Source organism: Amblyraja radiata, chromosome 46 (assembly GCF_010909765.2).
Source record: "Amblyraja radiata isolate CabotCenter1 chromosome 46, sAmbRad1.1.pri, whole genome shotgun sequence".
Taxonomy (NCBI): domain Eukaryota; kingdom Metazoa; phylum Chordata; class Chondrichthyes; order Rajiformes; family Rajidae; genus Amblyraja; species Amblyraja radiata.
Genome location: NC_046001.1, coordinates 6,785,881 through 6,802,182, shown reverse-complemented (window position 1 = coordinate 6,802,182; position 16,302 = coordinate 6,785,881). Strand labels below are relative to the sequence as shown.

Genomic DNA, 16,302 nt, shown 5'->3' with positions numbered 1-16,302 from the left:
ACACAAAAATGCTGGAGTAACTCAGCGGGACGGGCAGCATCTCTGGAGAGAAGGAATGGGTGACGTTTCGTCAACCATTCCTTCTCTCCAGAGATGCTGCTTGTCCCGCTGAGTTACTACAGCATTTTTGTGTCTATCTTTGGTTTAAACCAGCATCAGCTGTTCCTTCCTACAAAGTACAGTGCAGCACAGGAATGGGCCCCCAAAGTCCCTGCTGAACACAATGCCAAGTTAAATTAATCTCTGCCTGTATGTCAAGTCAACTCACTTTTATTTGTATAGCACATTTAAAAAACAACTCTCATTGGCCAAAGTGCTTTACATTGGCGGAGGTACTAACGTTATACAACATTGGTTCATAGATTAAGTACATATGTGATCCATGTCCCTCCATTTCCCTGCATATCCATGAGCCTCTGATGTCCAAGGTGGGTGAATGAACCAGTAATATTCCCTGGTGCAGGAACGTGGAGAGTTGGCCCCGAGAGGCACAAAGCTGTCAGATTTCTGTCACTGCTCCTGCAGTGAAAGTTGTCCCAGTATTTATGAGAAGTCACAGCTCTTCCTATAAAAGGAGCATGTTTGTTTGATGTAGCAGAGCCCTTCCTGTGCCCTGGTTAAGCAATGGACAACCGTGGTCCTCACATGAGTGGTGCGGGTGGGGGACAGTTTCGTGGAATGTAAAGGATGTAGAAACAGTATTGAACAATTTGTATAGCCTCCGAAAATGTCGGATGAATTTTTCGCACGGTTCATGTACTGTATATATTTATTACTTGAATAAAGTCTATTTTGAAATTAAAAAAAAAAAAAAACGTGGTCTTTACCGATGCCAGGATTCCTGTCGCCAGGCTCAGGGCTACGGCCAGGTTTCCCGGTTCTCCCACCTCCCTGCGCCGATGGTCGTCCACGGCAAAGATGGTGAAAACCAGCTGGAATGTGGCAAAAATCTCCATTGCCAAGGCCTGGCCGGCATTCCCGTCTTTGTTGATCTGCTTGGAAAAACACAAGCGGTTACTCCAGCGGCACCTCCCAAAAACCTGTGTCCTTTACCATCGGGAAGGGCACAGTAAACTTTGGGAACCTGGGGTGCGTTATAGAACAGAGAGACCTGTGGGGGTGCAGGTACATCATTCCCTGAAAGATGCGACACAGGTGGAGACGGTGAGGAAGGCGTTTGTCACACCTGCATTCACCGCTCAGGATGTAGAGTGCGGGAGTAAAGGGCATGTCGCACTTGGGCGTTATTGGCGCGTCATTTACGCGATATCATTTATGCGTCACGTGCGCGTACTGACTTGCACGTGACGCGCGCATGGCGTGCATTCTGGTGCGTGGCGCGTGGTGAGACAGGCAGTGACGCGCGGTCGCGCGCGGCGCCGCAGGATTTTGGGATTCACAAAATCTTTGCGCGCTACCTGCGTGACACGCAACTGACACCCAAGTGGGACAGGCCCTTAAGACTGCCCATTGTCCATGTGCTTAGCAGGATGCCTGGCACCAACGCCACGGTTTGTGCCCGTCCCACCAACGTTCATCCTCAATTGATTCTGTTCGGGGCAGTTTTCCCCCTCCTGTTTGGTATCAGGCAACTGAACCATCCCATCACCAACTGGAGGGGCGGTCTTGACCTACCATCTACCTCACTGGAGACCCTCAAACTATTTTTAACCAGGTTTTACTGGACGTTATTTTGCACTAAACGTTATTCCCTTTATCCTGTATCTGTACACTGTGGACGGCCACATTGTAATCATGCACTGGGTAGCACGCAAGAAAAAGCTTCTCACTGTACCTCAGTACACGTGACAAGAAGAAACTAAACCAAACCAAACTAATTTACTTTTGTTTTTTGCCTGGGCTAAAGTGGATTTCAGTGGATATTTTTAAGGCAGAGATAGATAGATTCTTGATTAGTACGGGTGTCAGAGGTTATGGGGAGAAGGCAGGAGAATGGGGTTAGGAGGTAAGGATAGATCAGCCATAATTGAATGGCGGAGTAAACTTGATGGGCCGAATGGCTTTATGATCTTACTTATGACTTCATGGCTCCATTCTCCATTTTGGAGAAACGTATCTCTATTGAACATCAGTAGGGAAAATATCACAGAGAACGTAGGAAGAGACGTGTACTCACCATGTTGACTAGAAGCCTTGATGTTGCCTTGACCGGGAGTGACATGTAGATTATCCCTGTTCCAAGCACAGCGCCGAGGCACTGGGCCACAAGGTAGAACACAAACTGGAGGCCATCCAGCTTCCTGGTGCAGAGCAAGGCCAGGGTGACGGCTGGGTTCATCTGCGCGCCGCTGATTTCTCCGAAGCAGTGCATCAGGCTGAGCGCCGAGAAGCCAGCGGCTAAAGCCACCTGCATCAGGACCGGAGCTCCATCCTCCTGCCCAGGGGCCGAGGCTCCCAGGATAACCGTGACCAAGATCAGGGAACCAACCAGCTCCGCTAGGACCGAACGCCAGAACCTGCGGCTCCGCAGCTCCTAAGGCGGAGGCAAACAATGTCACTGTGGGAATCATGTTCCCCTTTTACATTTTACATCCTAGCAAACAAATCTGTGGAATTCTCTGCCACAGAAGCCAGTGGAGGCCAATTCACTGGATGGTTTAAAGAGAGAGTTAGATTTAGCTCTTAGGACTAATGGAATCAAGGGATATGGGGAGAAGGCAGGAACGGGGTACTGATTGTGGATGATCAGCCATGATCATATTGAATGGCGGTGCTGGCTCGAAGGGCCGAATGGCCTACTTCTGCACCTATTTTTCTATGTTCCTATGTATGGGGATAATAGCGCATCCACATGCACTGGATGCACTATTTCTACCACATGGAGTATTACAGCACAGAATCCGGCTATTTGGCCCGTTTGGCCTCTGCCAGCACTCAAGTCTGCTTGCAACCTACCTCCATCCTCTTTCCCCTCATTCTAATCTAGCTTCCCATTTCCACCGTTATTTAGCCACAAGGGTCAAATCATCTTCTCCATGCATTCTTCCTCAGCTACCATCACCACCCATCCTCTTGACTTCCCCTTTAGCAGCCCCCACAGAGCAGACACCACTTTGCCCCCTTCCTCCCTCTCACAGATAAAACCCAATCTCCGTTATCCCCAGAATCCCCTTGATTAGTACGGGTGTCAGACATTATGGGGAGAAGGCAGGAGAATGGGGGGAGAGATAGATCAGCCACGATTGAATGGCAGAGTAGACTTGATGGGCCATTGGCCTAATTCTACTCCTATCACTTATGATCTTAGGATCTAATCTTCACACTTGCCCATAAAGATGGTTTAGTTTCTGGCGAGAACAGACTTCTTCCATTAAATGTGCATTGTGTGTCCCAGATTAAATTGTGCAAGTTTCACCTGAAGAACCGGGTGCAGACTTGCGATTCCGCACACAAACGTTCCAAAGACAGGAAGATGTCCCTGGATTCCCACACCGAAGGTGCCCTCACACCAATGTTTGTTTACTTATTCATTTATAGGATGTGTGTGTTTTTGCCTTCTCTTTCTATCTCCCTCTGCATGGACAGGTTTAGTTAGGGCACACAGCGAGAAGCTGTTCCCATTGACGTTTGGCCCCCAACCCAAGTGACTATCTGCGTGCGAGCCACAGAAGCACATCTACAATCACACATCGCAACATGCTCCACGCTCTTAAATCGCTACTCCTGCAGCAGCATTTTTACACTGTAAATGGATCTACTGACTGGTTAGCACGCAACAAAAGCTTATCACCTTGGTACACGTGACGATGAACTAAACTGAACTGAATGGTCCAAGGAGCAGTGATACAAGGTCTATTTTCTCCTTTTTTCACCGAGCAAGATGACGAAATGTCACCATGCAACATGAAGCCATCTTGCAGGAGATCCGTGCAGACTGATTTATGCCCGCACAGAAAGAACCCATTCTCCGTGATCACTGGTGACCACGAAGCGCACAAACACGGATCCCATGTTGAGCTTTCCATAATTCACATTGTGTAAGGAGAGTAGCCGCGATTAAACTCCTCTCCGTCGGTTCAGCAGCAACGAAGGGGCTCAGCATAGAGGTAAACCTCCCAAACTATCCGACATGGGCCACACACCACCCATGTCCCACAGCGTTTGTACAAGTCAATGGATATTTTTAAGGCAGGGATAGATAGATTCTTGATCAGTGTGGGTGTCAGGGGTTAAGGGGAGAAGGCAGGAGAATGGGGTTGAGAGGGAAAGATAGATCAACCGTGCTTGAATGGCGGGTTAGACTTGATGGGCCGAATGGCCTAATCCTGCTCCTATCATTTATGAAGGCATAATTTATACAATGCCCGCAATTGTCGGAGAACTTGAAAATGAATAGCAGCTTCTCCATCACCGTGCTATCTCGTTCAGCAATTAAATAGCAGCTCTGTGAAACTGGACAAACTGCATCTACCCGCACGTTGTCTACAACAGCCGCTCCATCCCACACAAAGCCGTGTTGTTGTGAGTACCATGTTCAGCACAGGTGGATGTGAGGGACAGATTTAGTCATCTTATATAAAGACTGTCTACCAACAAATACGTAAGCATGAATTTATCAACACCATCCTCATTTTGTACCATCAATCTGTCATTCATTTGTGCTTTTTCTGTTACCTTGTATTTTCAATATATCCATTTCTTTAACAGCCTTACACTTATTCCCCTCGTTTATAGTCACATTTCACGCAGGTTTTATCGCCCATCGTTTATAGCACCACACAATTTTCTATTCTCGCCACCTTTCACCGACCCTTATCCATCAATTTGTCTTCAAGTTGTAGGGGCTTTTAAAAAAAAGTCTTTCGATTAACCTTTTGTTGTTTTGCTCCAATCGACAATGTTTCTCTCTACGTTAAAATACATCTCAAGACGGTGCAAAAAATACGTCCACAACTATAATCCGCACACAAAACAGTGAGCACTTCAAACCACTCGACCAAAATGATTTTGAATCCTCCGTTGAACCAACTACAAATGACCCCAGCTGATAAATCCCCTCAGTGATCGGGGAGGGGGGATTTCGACGCCATCTCTTACCTCTTGGATGGACATGTTGCCTGTTGATCGCAGGGGCTTCAGCTGCCCGATCCAACGCAACTGTATTTTCTCAGAGCTGTTTCTTCCAACCACAAGGGAGCCCCAAAGAGCTTGAGAGCGGGACTGACCTATGACTTGCAAATGCATCCACTTATCACAGCATCCAAGCTGGTTCTCCTTCACCAGTGCAACCCCTCAAAGCCGCATCAATTTGAAGATGGCGGGACCCACACAGTTTGGCTCGATGCTCTGAATAACTCTTTACTGCGTGGGCGAACATTGGCGGGAGTGTTACGCAAGCATGATTGTGATTGATGATTAATTGTGTTTGATCATTATTATCGCGACAGCACTAGGTGAGAAACAACGTGGTGGGAAAAGCCCAGGTTCCCTCGAACCCCCTTCTCATCGACTTGCACGCCCCTGTCCACGTCTTTCCTTCACCCAACAGTTCCATCGTCATGTCTGTCGACCTAAGCCCATTCACGGCACGTCATCGGGGAGCCTCCAACCGCTGCCCAGAGAGATGTGTACGCACATCCCTCAAGCTCTCACTGTAACTCTGCAACTTGTTATGACTGGGATTGCCATTGGTATTGGTGGCTGATGCTTGCTTTGGTCTCTCAGCCCCCTTACATTGGCACCCTGCTCCTCTGAGGAGTGCTGGCGGGTGGGTGCCACAGCCTTCAGCCTGACCCTCTGAGCTACTCTGTGCCATTTGTTTCGTCTTTCAACAGCTCTGTCCGAGCGTCCCCCTGCAGGCCTGAGCGTAACAAACCCCTGTGTGATAAAAGCTTCCCTCACATCCCTGTTACACCTTTCTTCCCCCGCCCCCTCCCCTCCAAGTCCTTGAACGGCTAATGGGAAGAGCTTCCCTCAATTCACCCTCCCGAAACCCGTCAATATCTTACACACTCCCATCAAACCTCGCCACAACCTCCGCAACACCTTTCCCCAGACAGTGAGCGGGCAAAGGCTGGGACTGTGAGTTGGGACTGGACGCCACACTCCAGGGATTACATCATTCCATTCCTGGATTAGTTGCACTAAACGTCAACGGACGTAACCTGCCTCCATTGTCTATTTCTCAAATCTTTGTTCCCAATTTAAATGGAGTTGCAGGTGACACCACGTTGAAACTCCTAGCTGGCTTTAATTTCCTTTCATTGGGAGTGGGCAGCATTGATTGTCCTTCACCCGTTATAGTTGAGCTGAGTGGGCCATGCCAGGATGCAGAGAAGGGTCAACGTCTCTGATGGGTCTGGAGTCACATAGAGGCCAGAAGGGGGAAGGATGGCGGATCTCCTCCCCCAAGGATAACACCATGTCAGTCAGACACAAAGTGCTGGAGTAACTCAGCGGGTCAGGCAGCATCTGTGGAGAACATGGATAGGTGACGTTTCACAGAGTGCTGGAGTAACTCAGCGGGTCAGGCAGCATCTGTGGAGAACATGGATAGGTGACATTTCACAGAGTGCTGGAGTAACTCAGCGGGTCAGGCAGCATCTCTGAAGAACATGGATAGGCGACGTCTCGGGTCGGGACCCTTCTGGAAGGTTGAAAAGGGTCTCAACCCAAAATGTCACCGATCCATGTTCTCCAGTGATGCTGCTGGAACCACTCAGTTACTCCAGCACTTTGTATCCTCGTTTGTAAACCAGCATCTGTAGTTCCTTGTTTCTACCATACCAGTAGGGGATTTTGTTTTGACATTCTGGTTTATATGACCCCTGATTATTATTAATATCATAATTGAGCCACAGTGACTTAAGGCAAACAGGGTGGGGAAGGCGTACTCTGGCCCCTGGCATGGAGATTGTAACGGTGGTGGCCGTATGAATCAGGATAGTTCCTCAAATGGCGACCTCTCCTCCGTAGTCTTTCATTCCTCTTTTGTTTTATAATTCTAGTGTTTAGGTGAGCAACTTCCATGGTGATGGAAGACGAGGGGCACATTTCTCTGTACATTGGACAAGACAGGAGATGTTAGCAAGCTGCCAGTGAGCAACAAGGGGCAAAGGATCAGCATAGAAGCACAAGGCATCAAAAAATAACCAAGCGCACAGATTATTTTCCATCTGCAGTTTTTTGAAGTACTATTGATTCTCGCGTCGTCGTGGTAACGAGGTCTTTTCATTTCAAATTACCGGAGTGGTAGCTTCACCCGACATGCTGCAGTTACCCTGGCAACTGTTGTCCAAAGTGTTGGGGCTGGGATATGAACGAGAATCCACTTAATTTATGTTGCAGGGAAATGCCTGCTTTATGAAAAAGCAACCTCTCAGTGACAAGTTTATTTAGCAAAAAGTTGAAGTAGTCGGCGGCTAACTGAGGCCAAATGCCTCCCTCCAGGGTGACTGAAGGACAGGAGAGCATGTGTGGGATGGAGGATTCCAAGGTTCACCACACACTGGATGAAGAAATCTCCCCCCATCTCAGCCGCCCCCTTGTTCTGAGTCTGTGACCCCTGGTCTGGACACTCCAGTCTGGGGAACCACCACCTGCCGTGTCCACCCTATACCATTCTGTGTGTTTCAATGAGATTCCTTCTCATTCTTCCGAACATTAGAGGCCGTATCTCCCTTCGCACAACACACCGGCATCCCAGAAATCCATCTGGTGAACCCGTTGCTGCAATCCCTCCATGGTAAGTATCAGGCTGACAGACCCGATCAACCTCACCAGGGTCTTGCTTAAAGTAAGGTGTCTCTATCTTGTATTCAAATCCTCTTGCAATGCAGGTTCATGCCCTTATAGTTAGTTCTACCGTCAAGAGTAGACTCTCAGTGTGGATCTACTCAGAAACACCCCCCCCCCGCCCCCCCCCCCCACTGTCTGTGTCCACACTGGGCTGCTGGGGCAGGGGGGCAGCTTGATTTGAACAGGAGACACAAGAAACTGCAGATGCAAAACACAAAGCGTTGGAGTAACTCGACGGGCCAGGCAGCATCTGTGGAGGGAAACAGACAGGCGATGTTTCGGGTCAGGACCCTTCTTCAGACTGATGGTGTTGGGGGGTGGGGGGGTGAAAGCTGGAAAAGAGAGGTGTTGGCAGGTCAAAACCTGGCAAGTGATAGAAACAAGGAACTGCAGGTGCTGGATTACACAAAAGGACACAAAGTGCTGGAGTAACTCAGCGTGTCAGGCAGCATCTCTAGAGTTTCCACAGATGCTGCCTGACCCTCTGAGTTACTCCAGCACTTTGTGTTTAGCTCAAGATTTGAACAGGTTGGAGCAGTCGGTGGAGTGTGGCTGACCTTTGGTCTTTACTGATGCCTGACTGTACGATTTTTGTTGGCTATCATCGCGGATCTGTGACCCTCAAAGATCACCCCATGAAATGCAAGGCGGTTGTTGTGAACAATGGAGGTTGTGCTGCGCTGGCCAAGCTTAGTGGTTGCAGCAGCAACTGGGTCAGCAGAATGCCAGCCCTTCATCCACACCGTGTTTAACCCCCCTTTTGCAAACGGAACAAAGGAGAAAGCAAAGAAGGGCCGCGTCAGTAACTGCTGACACATCAACTCCTGTCTCAATCTCCAGCCCATCCCCATTGTTTGTACAGATCTGCATTCTGGAACCTTCTCTCGCTGCTAAATGCCTGCTCCATTTTTTCTTCTTCCTCTAGTTTGCTGACAGTGACTTAAAAACAACAATTGATAAGCTGCATGTTCAAGCAGATTCGAACAAAGGAGAGGATGTTTCTCAAAACCACACCACGCGCCACTTGTCAACATCTATTCAAATCAACATTTTGTCGATTCTGCTGATGCTTCCCCGCCCGATGCCCTCTGAGCATCGCTGGACTGTGCAGAATTACTGCCAAAGCCACCGCTATCAGTGGGGGACCATGACTATTCCATGGGCTTTCACTGGGAAACACACCTGACACGCAGGCTTCACTTTCTTACACACTCTGCACTGCTTCAAAGCTCCAGCTTCAAGCCGCTTCAACACGGAGGTGTCAGTGAAAGTCAGGTTGGTGGGGACTGGAAGTGGTCCTTTAGTTTAGTGTAGTTTAGAGATACAGCGTGGAAACAAGCCCATCAGGGCCCCGAGCCAAAACGTCACCTGTCCATGTTCTCCACAGATGCCGCCTGACTTGAGATACTCCAGCACTTTGTATTGATCCACGTTCTCCAGAGATGTTGCCTGACCCACTAAGTTACTCCAGCACTCTGTGTCTTTCCATGGAAACAGGCACTTCTACCCGCTGCACCAATAGTCCAGCAATGATTTCCACCCTTGTCGAATGTACTGACACATGAACCGTGGCTCGGTGGGTGAACTGCTGAGTCAGGCTGGTGGGGGGAGAACTGGGAGGAAAATGAAACAGATACCACGGAGAAAGGAAAGGATGAAAAGGCGAGCGAGGAGAGGAAATTCGCTTTGTTCCTCGTGCATTTCCAATATTGATGCTTGTTCTCATGAATATGTTGATCGGAGGATGGTTTCCACAGTAAACCTGCCCTGGCTTTGCTTTCATTTAATCTATTCATTATTGGATCAACAACGATCATTATTATATCCCGAAGTGAATATTGAAAGCAGCTTCTGTTTGGTACTTATCTGAATCATATTTGTACCAGCTACACCAATTCTTGAACATTGCAAAACATTACATTTACTTAAAAAGACAATCAGGCTAGTTAAAGTCAAGTTGGAAATAGCGCCATCTTTTGGCAACCAATATATTGTTCCATTTCAAAATATGTTGGAGTTGATTTCTTGGTAAAATGAGTCGTGTAGCTGCTAAATACAAAGCATCAACAAAAATCAGCAAGCTAGTTTAAAATTATAAATCATGTGAAACCCAAGCAATGTCTCGAGCTTCTGTGTATAAAAGAATTGGTGCATTCGGGAGGGGAATGATGTGGTTGGAGATTGAATGAAACCCTAATGTGTGCTGGACAAGAGAGAGGAGTGTTAACTTTCTCATGGCCGATCCTCCTCACTCTTAAAGTACAGAATTATCATAAAGGAAGGATTAAGGAATCTTCCATTATCTATAATTCTTGAAAATAGCCAAAAAGCCACAGGACATTACTGAAGCAGCAACAAACTATCTGCTGGAGGAACTCAGCAGGTCAGGCAGCGTCTGCAGAGGGAAATGGACAGTCATTGTTTCAGGTTGGGACCCTTCCCATGGATCAACTGGAGGAGCTGCACATTCTTTGAGATGCTATCTTTGGACAAGATGTTCCTTTCCCTGCTAGGTTGATACAATAAATCTTATGGCAGAACTAAATGGACATTGGTCATTGCCACAGTCAGCTGTGAAGGTCAAGTCATTGGGTATTTTTAAAGCAGAGATTGATAGGTTCTTGATTAATAAGGGCATCAAAGCTTACAGGAGAATGGAGTTGAGAGGGGAAAACAGATCAGTCATGATTCAATGGTGGAGTAGACATGATGGGCCGATCGGACGAATTCTGCTCCTATCTTTTATGAAACTCTTCAAGTCCACTTGTTATTCCTATATTGACTTCTCCTTGTGTTTTCCGATTTCCAAAATGAGAAACACCAATTTTACATTATGATGATGCACCAGAAACTGGATGTAAGGTTTTCCTAATTGTGAATAGTTCAATCTCCAGTCAGCTAGAATTGTCCCAGCCTAGCGCAGAATGGTAATGAAAGGGATTCCAACTCAGGCTGGTCAAGTCATGGAAAAAAAGCATGGATTGAAATTGGGGTGCCTCAAATCATAATTTCTAGACAATTATTTGGCAAATTCCCCCAAACAATAATAGGTTGAACATATATAAATATAAATGTATATAAATATAAATAAAAAATAGTGAATGGGAGAGATGTAAGAATGATTTGAATATTTTCTTTGTTAAATGCATCCAAAGCTTTATTTGCATAGTACATACATATACAAAAATGTACAAGACACACAACACTTCAGGGACTAGCATTACCAGGTTTGGTTATTTACAGCACGTTATATTAGCTTTAATAGAAAAATCTGAACTTTTCCAATTGAAAATAAAACCTTCCTCTAGGAGAGTCAGGCTTGTGTAGGCACCTCAAAGGCAGAGATTAAAATCTAAAGCAGATGACCAGATTGGAATGGTTCAATCAAAATTCATTTTAGTCTGCATAGGTTACAAGACTAAAGAAAAGATGTCTAAATTGTGCCCAAAGCAGATTCAAGGGATGAAGTCAGAATTTAAACATCTAGTTGTTAGAAGTATACACAGCAGCTTACTGACACGCAGGCTAGCAAGCTGCTTGCTTCTCAGTCACTAAGCAGAACTCAACCCTGGCACACAAGAGTTCTTTGATGCTCCACTCAATGGGAAGTTGAAGATATCAAGCTACATTGTGTGGTAAGTCCAAGCAAGTATGATGCCTAGTAACAGTTTTCAGACACACCAAACAATGCAGGTGATGTAGGACAGATGCTTTTTTTTTTCTTTTAATTTGCAAAGATTTTGGTAGTGATACAGTAAACAAAAATATTACAAATAAAGTCTGGCTACCCTCAATGTTGAATACTGCTGGTTGAATTAGAATCAAATCAGTCGCTGGATTTGGGGAACTCTTACTTTAAAACAGGTTATTTTACACTTGGTCAACGTTTCAGCTAATGCTGGATACATGACTACACTATGGGACGGTTAGGATAAACTGTTGTCCTTGCGTTAAAACAGCAGTCACATGATCCAATCTATGCTTGGAGCTCTGCGGCTTAAAAAAAAGCATGACTTTTCTCGAACTCTGGCTTTGATCAGCTCCCAGCATTGGTGTACAAGGATAATTCAATTAACTCATGTATTTCAAAGTGGCGAGACTGCAGGAGCCCTGTGATGTGCAAAGGATGGCAGTAGCATGCATTAACATGTCCTGTTCATATCAGAGAGATTACAGAAAGCAGGACTCCAAGTTATTAATTAAATGGTTACATAGGGTTAGTGTATTGTAGTGTACATTGAAACTTAGGCAATTTCCACAGTGATGAAATACACAGCAGGTAAAAGCGTTAGGTCACTAGGATGCTTGTGCTAGTCAGGCAGTATTATATAGTTGATGAATCTCAAAGTGCTTGCTTTTACAAAGGAGACAGCATATGTAGACAAAGTTTCATGTAAACAAAGCATGGTTTTTGTGTTTCAGCAAGGGATCACCATGGACATTGACAATAGCTGTTCAAGTGACAATGTAGCCCAAGCTCTTGAAGGGCACTCAAGTTCACTTTTTTGTAACTATAAACTAGTTTCCTCACCAGACTTCGAGGCATTGAAAAAAACAAAAGAAATAGAAAATACCACAACTTCATAAATGCATCATCTCGAGGGTAGGACATTCTTGTTCCTCCTGAACAGATTGCAGAAACTGCTGGAGACATCTCTGGCTGCTTATGCAAGGAGGTAGCTCAATTGGGACAAAGTGCTGTGGAGCAGAAACATACAATTACAATCAAAGACTTCAACACTTCTAGGATCAGCTTCAGGACTTCAGCCCAATTTGTAAAGTTGCAAACAGAAAGAATGGGAGTCAACTGCTTCCCACAGCTACACGCTTTCATCACATCTGCCTTCATGGAGTCAGGACTTTTGCAAAGCTCTCCATCTTTCCAGCAGAGTGGAATGCAATTCAAGTGGCAACAGGTTTATTTCATTCATTTTGGCCTCAGCCAATCTGCAGTCCAACATGGAGTCTAACTTTTGAGACACTTCCCTGCGAGAACTTTTCTTTCACTTTGTGAAAACCTCGCATAATGTCAGCTTTTCCATGTAATGGGTCAATTTGTTATGTGGTTGAAGTATGCTCATGCAGGTCACAAAACTAGACCTGGCACGGTGCAAATCACAACTGCACCGATAAAGGGTTTTATAAACTATAAAGACTGATTGATTGAAAGATGAAAAATGAAAGCAGACCCTTCGGCCCACTGAGTCCATGCCACCATTGATCACACATTCATAGTTCTATCTTACCCCACTTTCACATCAAGTCCCTGCATACATACCAGGGGCAATTTACAGAAGCCAATTATCCTACAAATCTGCACGTCTTTGGGATGTAGGAGGAAGAACGTGCAAACTCCACACAGACAGCACCCAAAGGTAATGATCGAACCCGGGTCTCTGGTGCTGTGAGGCAGCAGCCCCACCAGCTGCACCACCCAGAGAGAAATGGGATACGGCCGCATTCTCTCCTTACACTAGGTTATGGGACAACATCCTGATATTTCTCCCTGTTGCCAGTATTACTCACCATAACGTCTTGTTGCTCGAGTATTTTGGCCACAGGGTTGGTGCAGTTTCTGTCTCCCCTCCTATCAGGCGACAGGGCGATACGAGCAAAGCAGCAGGAAACCTCTTCATCCAGCAGAGTCTCCTGAAAACGCTTCCGGCATCCAGGACCGAACTCACCAAACCTCCGTTTCACGCTGGACGGATGCAGTGCCCCCCTGCCTGAAGGTCAGAAGAGACAGGTTGTAAAATTCACAGCTGATCTGCAACCGGGAGTCTCATTGCATACGTACCTGAGTTGGATACATTTTACTTTCACTAATAGTTCACAAAGCCACCACTCGCCTTTGTGATACTCCTCCAGCGGATCGGTGGAATAGTATACAACCAGCTTTACAATCGACAAATTAAAGCATTACATTAAACAATAGCAATTCATTGGTTAATGATCAGGTTTGCTTAATCGATCTTAGTCTATCTTGAAGTTGGAAGTGTTGTGGGCTGAAACTCAGGGCTCAGTCTAGGCCAACACTCAAGTACATTGTGGTTATTCATCATTTGTTACACATGGGATCTTTCTATGTGCAAAATGGCCACTGTGGTTATGTATACACCTGCAGTCTTTGCATGAAACAATAATTGATTGATGCATCCAGATATTGGCAAGATAGCGAATACTGCATAAAAATACTAAAATTATTTTTTTGTTTTTTTAAAGTTGCTTTTGTACGCAGTATGTGTTCTTAATAATGCCAATCACTTGCAGGGATTTTTTACTCCTGCTGTGCAGAGACTCAATATTGCTAATTTTTGCTGGATACCTCCAGTTCATTGCCCAAACAAGTATTCAAGTCACGTGACAAAGCGCTGTGCATCTTACTTCAAAATAGATATTGTAAATCCTGGGAAAATGATGGATTTTACAAAGTGATTTATTTCGCTTCTCAAGTCACTTTGCAATTCTAGATCATTATTCATGCAGAATTGAAACATTCTCACTAGCTTTATAACCAACTAATAAATAAAAGATAGAGTTTTAACAGCACAAGCCATTTCATTTAAATTCTAATTTTAAAAGGATATGGAAGGCAGGTGTAGAAAGAGAAGGGGAATAGATCGAATCGCTAAAGGCACACATGGCCATAAATAAGGGAGCTGCTGTCTATCTTAATGTCATAGCAATTCTCATCCTCCCAATACATCAGGATATTACTTCAGACACTACACTTCTAAAAAAAGTGACAAAATAAATAATCAAAGGTAGGCAGGCAGCCAGCTTACATGGATCTGGATACACACAAGCATGTGCCAATATGAATGTTTTCTTTACCAATGGAAGTTAACCCAATTACCTCTATTTATAAAAGTAGGAATCCGTGGTTTTAGAAAGGGCAGGCCAGGTTAGGTTAAAAACAGCTGTGGTACCGCCAGTAGAGCTGCTGCCTCACAGCAGCCAGAGACACAGGTTCGATCCTGACCTCGGGTGCTGCCTGTGTGGAGTTTGCACGTTCTCCATGTGATTGTTTGGGTTTTCTCTGGGTGCTCTGTTTTCCTCCCTCATCCCAAAGGCGCGCGAGTGTAAATTGCCCCTTGTGTGCAGGGAGTGGACGCAAAAGTAAAATAACATGGAACGAGTGTAACCGCGTGATTGACGGTCGGCGTACACTTTGTGGGCCGAAGGGCTGGTTTCCGTGCCGTAACTTTCAATTCAACGCTTCATTGTGACTTTCTGCATCTTAACAGGAAAGTAACTCACCTGCTTGACCACTAGAATAGGGAGATTGGAATTTGAACCCAGTTGTGAGTAAGTGAGCAGAGCTGCAACTAACAGGTGTGGGCAGAGTGTCCGTCACATTCAGAAGGGGCTCGGTGGAAGGAAGCAGGATCTCAGACTGGCGGGTGACTGTGCAAAGATCTTTTACAGCTCCAGAAACACCATTAATATTCCGTGAACAGTCCGCCGGTGTAGGTGTTTGATTGGAGACCAGTTCAGTGCACTCAGAAGGCCGAAGGCATCCTTCAGCTTCAGCTTGCTTCGAGGCAGTGGCAATTGGACAACTTTGCAAGATGGCACCAGGCAGGTTGGGAAATCCTTGCGAGAAGAGGGGAACCCTTTCATCACAGTTGCTTTCTGTAAGCGTCTCTTCAATCACCTTCACCTCCTGAATTTCTTTCTGCAGAAGTTGAGCAAGAAGTTCGATTTTCTGTAAAAGCAAAATTTAAAAAAATTACAGAGACCTTGAAGGAAATAAGAAAGGGAAAAAAGTGACAGAATGTTTACACTTACTCTGGAAATACATGGCACAAAGAGATGCACACACTGGCTTACATTGATGGACTGAGCTTCCCCGGTCTATGGTTCCAGACTGCTATTGGACAAGCTTCTCCCTTCTGATCAATGCAATGAGTATTATGGGCATATTTATCACGTGGGTGAAATTCATTTTTGTACACAGATAAGCATCACTGACAGCAGTAGTACGCTGCGACAGTATACGGAGTCACCAGTTTGGCTCCATTTTCAAGTCTCAGTGGTTGTAAGTGCAGGGATCATGATCTGACCATGAAGGTCTGTTGTCCTGGCAGCTTTGCAGGTGCGGCCTGGCCAAGCGTAGCATTAGTACGCAGAACTACAATGTTGTAGCCATTACAGAGACTTGGCTGAGAGGAGGGCAGAACCAACCAGCAAAGCACAGTAGATGCTCAACCATCGCACAGTGAGGAGTGAAGAACACAATCGGCAGCTCAGAACGGAGAAGCTCGTTCAGTAGCAGTCTGGAACAGTAGACAGGGGGAGCTCAGTCCATTATCAAAGAACACAAAAAAGGGAATTTAAAACATTCCCACAGTACTTTATCTGCAAAGTTACATCAATTAAGCCATATGGCTGTTTTCATTAGTTCAAAGCTTTTTTTTTAATACAAAAAAGATGTGGGAGGAGAAAAGTCAGTTATGCCCATCTCCCACTGCAAAATGTAAAATTGTTGGAAGAAAATAGGAAGAAAGTTAATCAGGCCGTATAAAGACCAGGTTCTTATAG

At 45.7% G+C, this 16,302-nt stretch overlaps 2 protein-coding genes across 2 annotated transcripts in view; both read right to left on the bottom strand.

Annotated features, from left to right (window-relative positions):
- The window catches only part of LOC116968754 (aquaporin-4-like), a 10,789-nt gene extending 5,716 nt beyond the window's left edge, over positions 1 to 5,073 (bottom strand). The window contains exons 1-3 of the mRNA XM_033015563.1: positions 5,059 to 5,073; positions 2,138 to 2,494; positions 828 to 992 (exon numbers count right to left, since the gene is read on the bottom strand). Coding sequence (XP_032871454.1) covers positions 828 to 992; positions 2,138 to 2,494; positions 5,059 to 5,073 — 537 coding nt within the window. The remainder of the gene's footprint in view (positions 1 to 827; positions 993 to 2,137; positions 2,495 to 5,058) is intronic.
- A 5,815-nt stretch (positions 5,074 to 10,888) lies between these two features.
- The window catches only part of LOC116968861, a 29,909-nt gene continuing 24,495 nt past the window's right edge, over positions 10,889 to 16,302 (bottom strand). The window contains exons 13-15 of the mRNA XM_033015837.1: positions 15,019 to 15,466; positions 13,285 to 13,484; positions 10,889 to 12,456 (exon numbers count right to left, since the gene is read on the bottom strand). Of these exons, the coding sequence (XP_032871728.1) occupies positions 12,340 to 12,456; positions 13,285 to 13,484; positions 15,019 to 15,466 (765 nt within the window). The 3' untranslated portion in view covers positions 10,889 to 12,339. The remainder of the gene's footprint in view (positions 12,457 to 13,284; positions 13,485 to 15,018; positions 15,467 to 16,302) is intronic.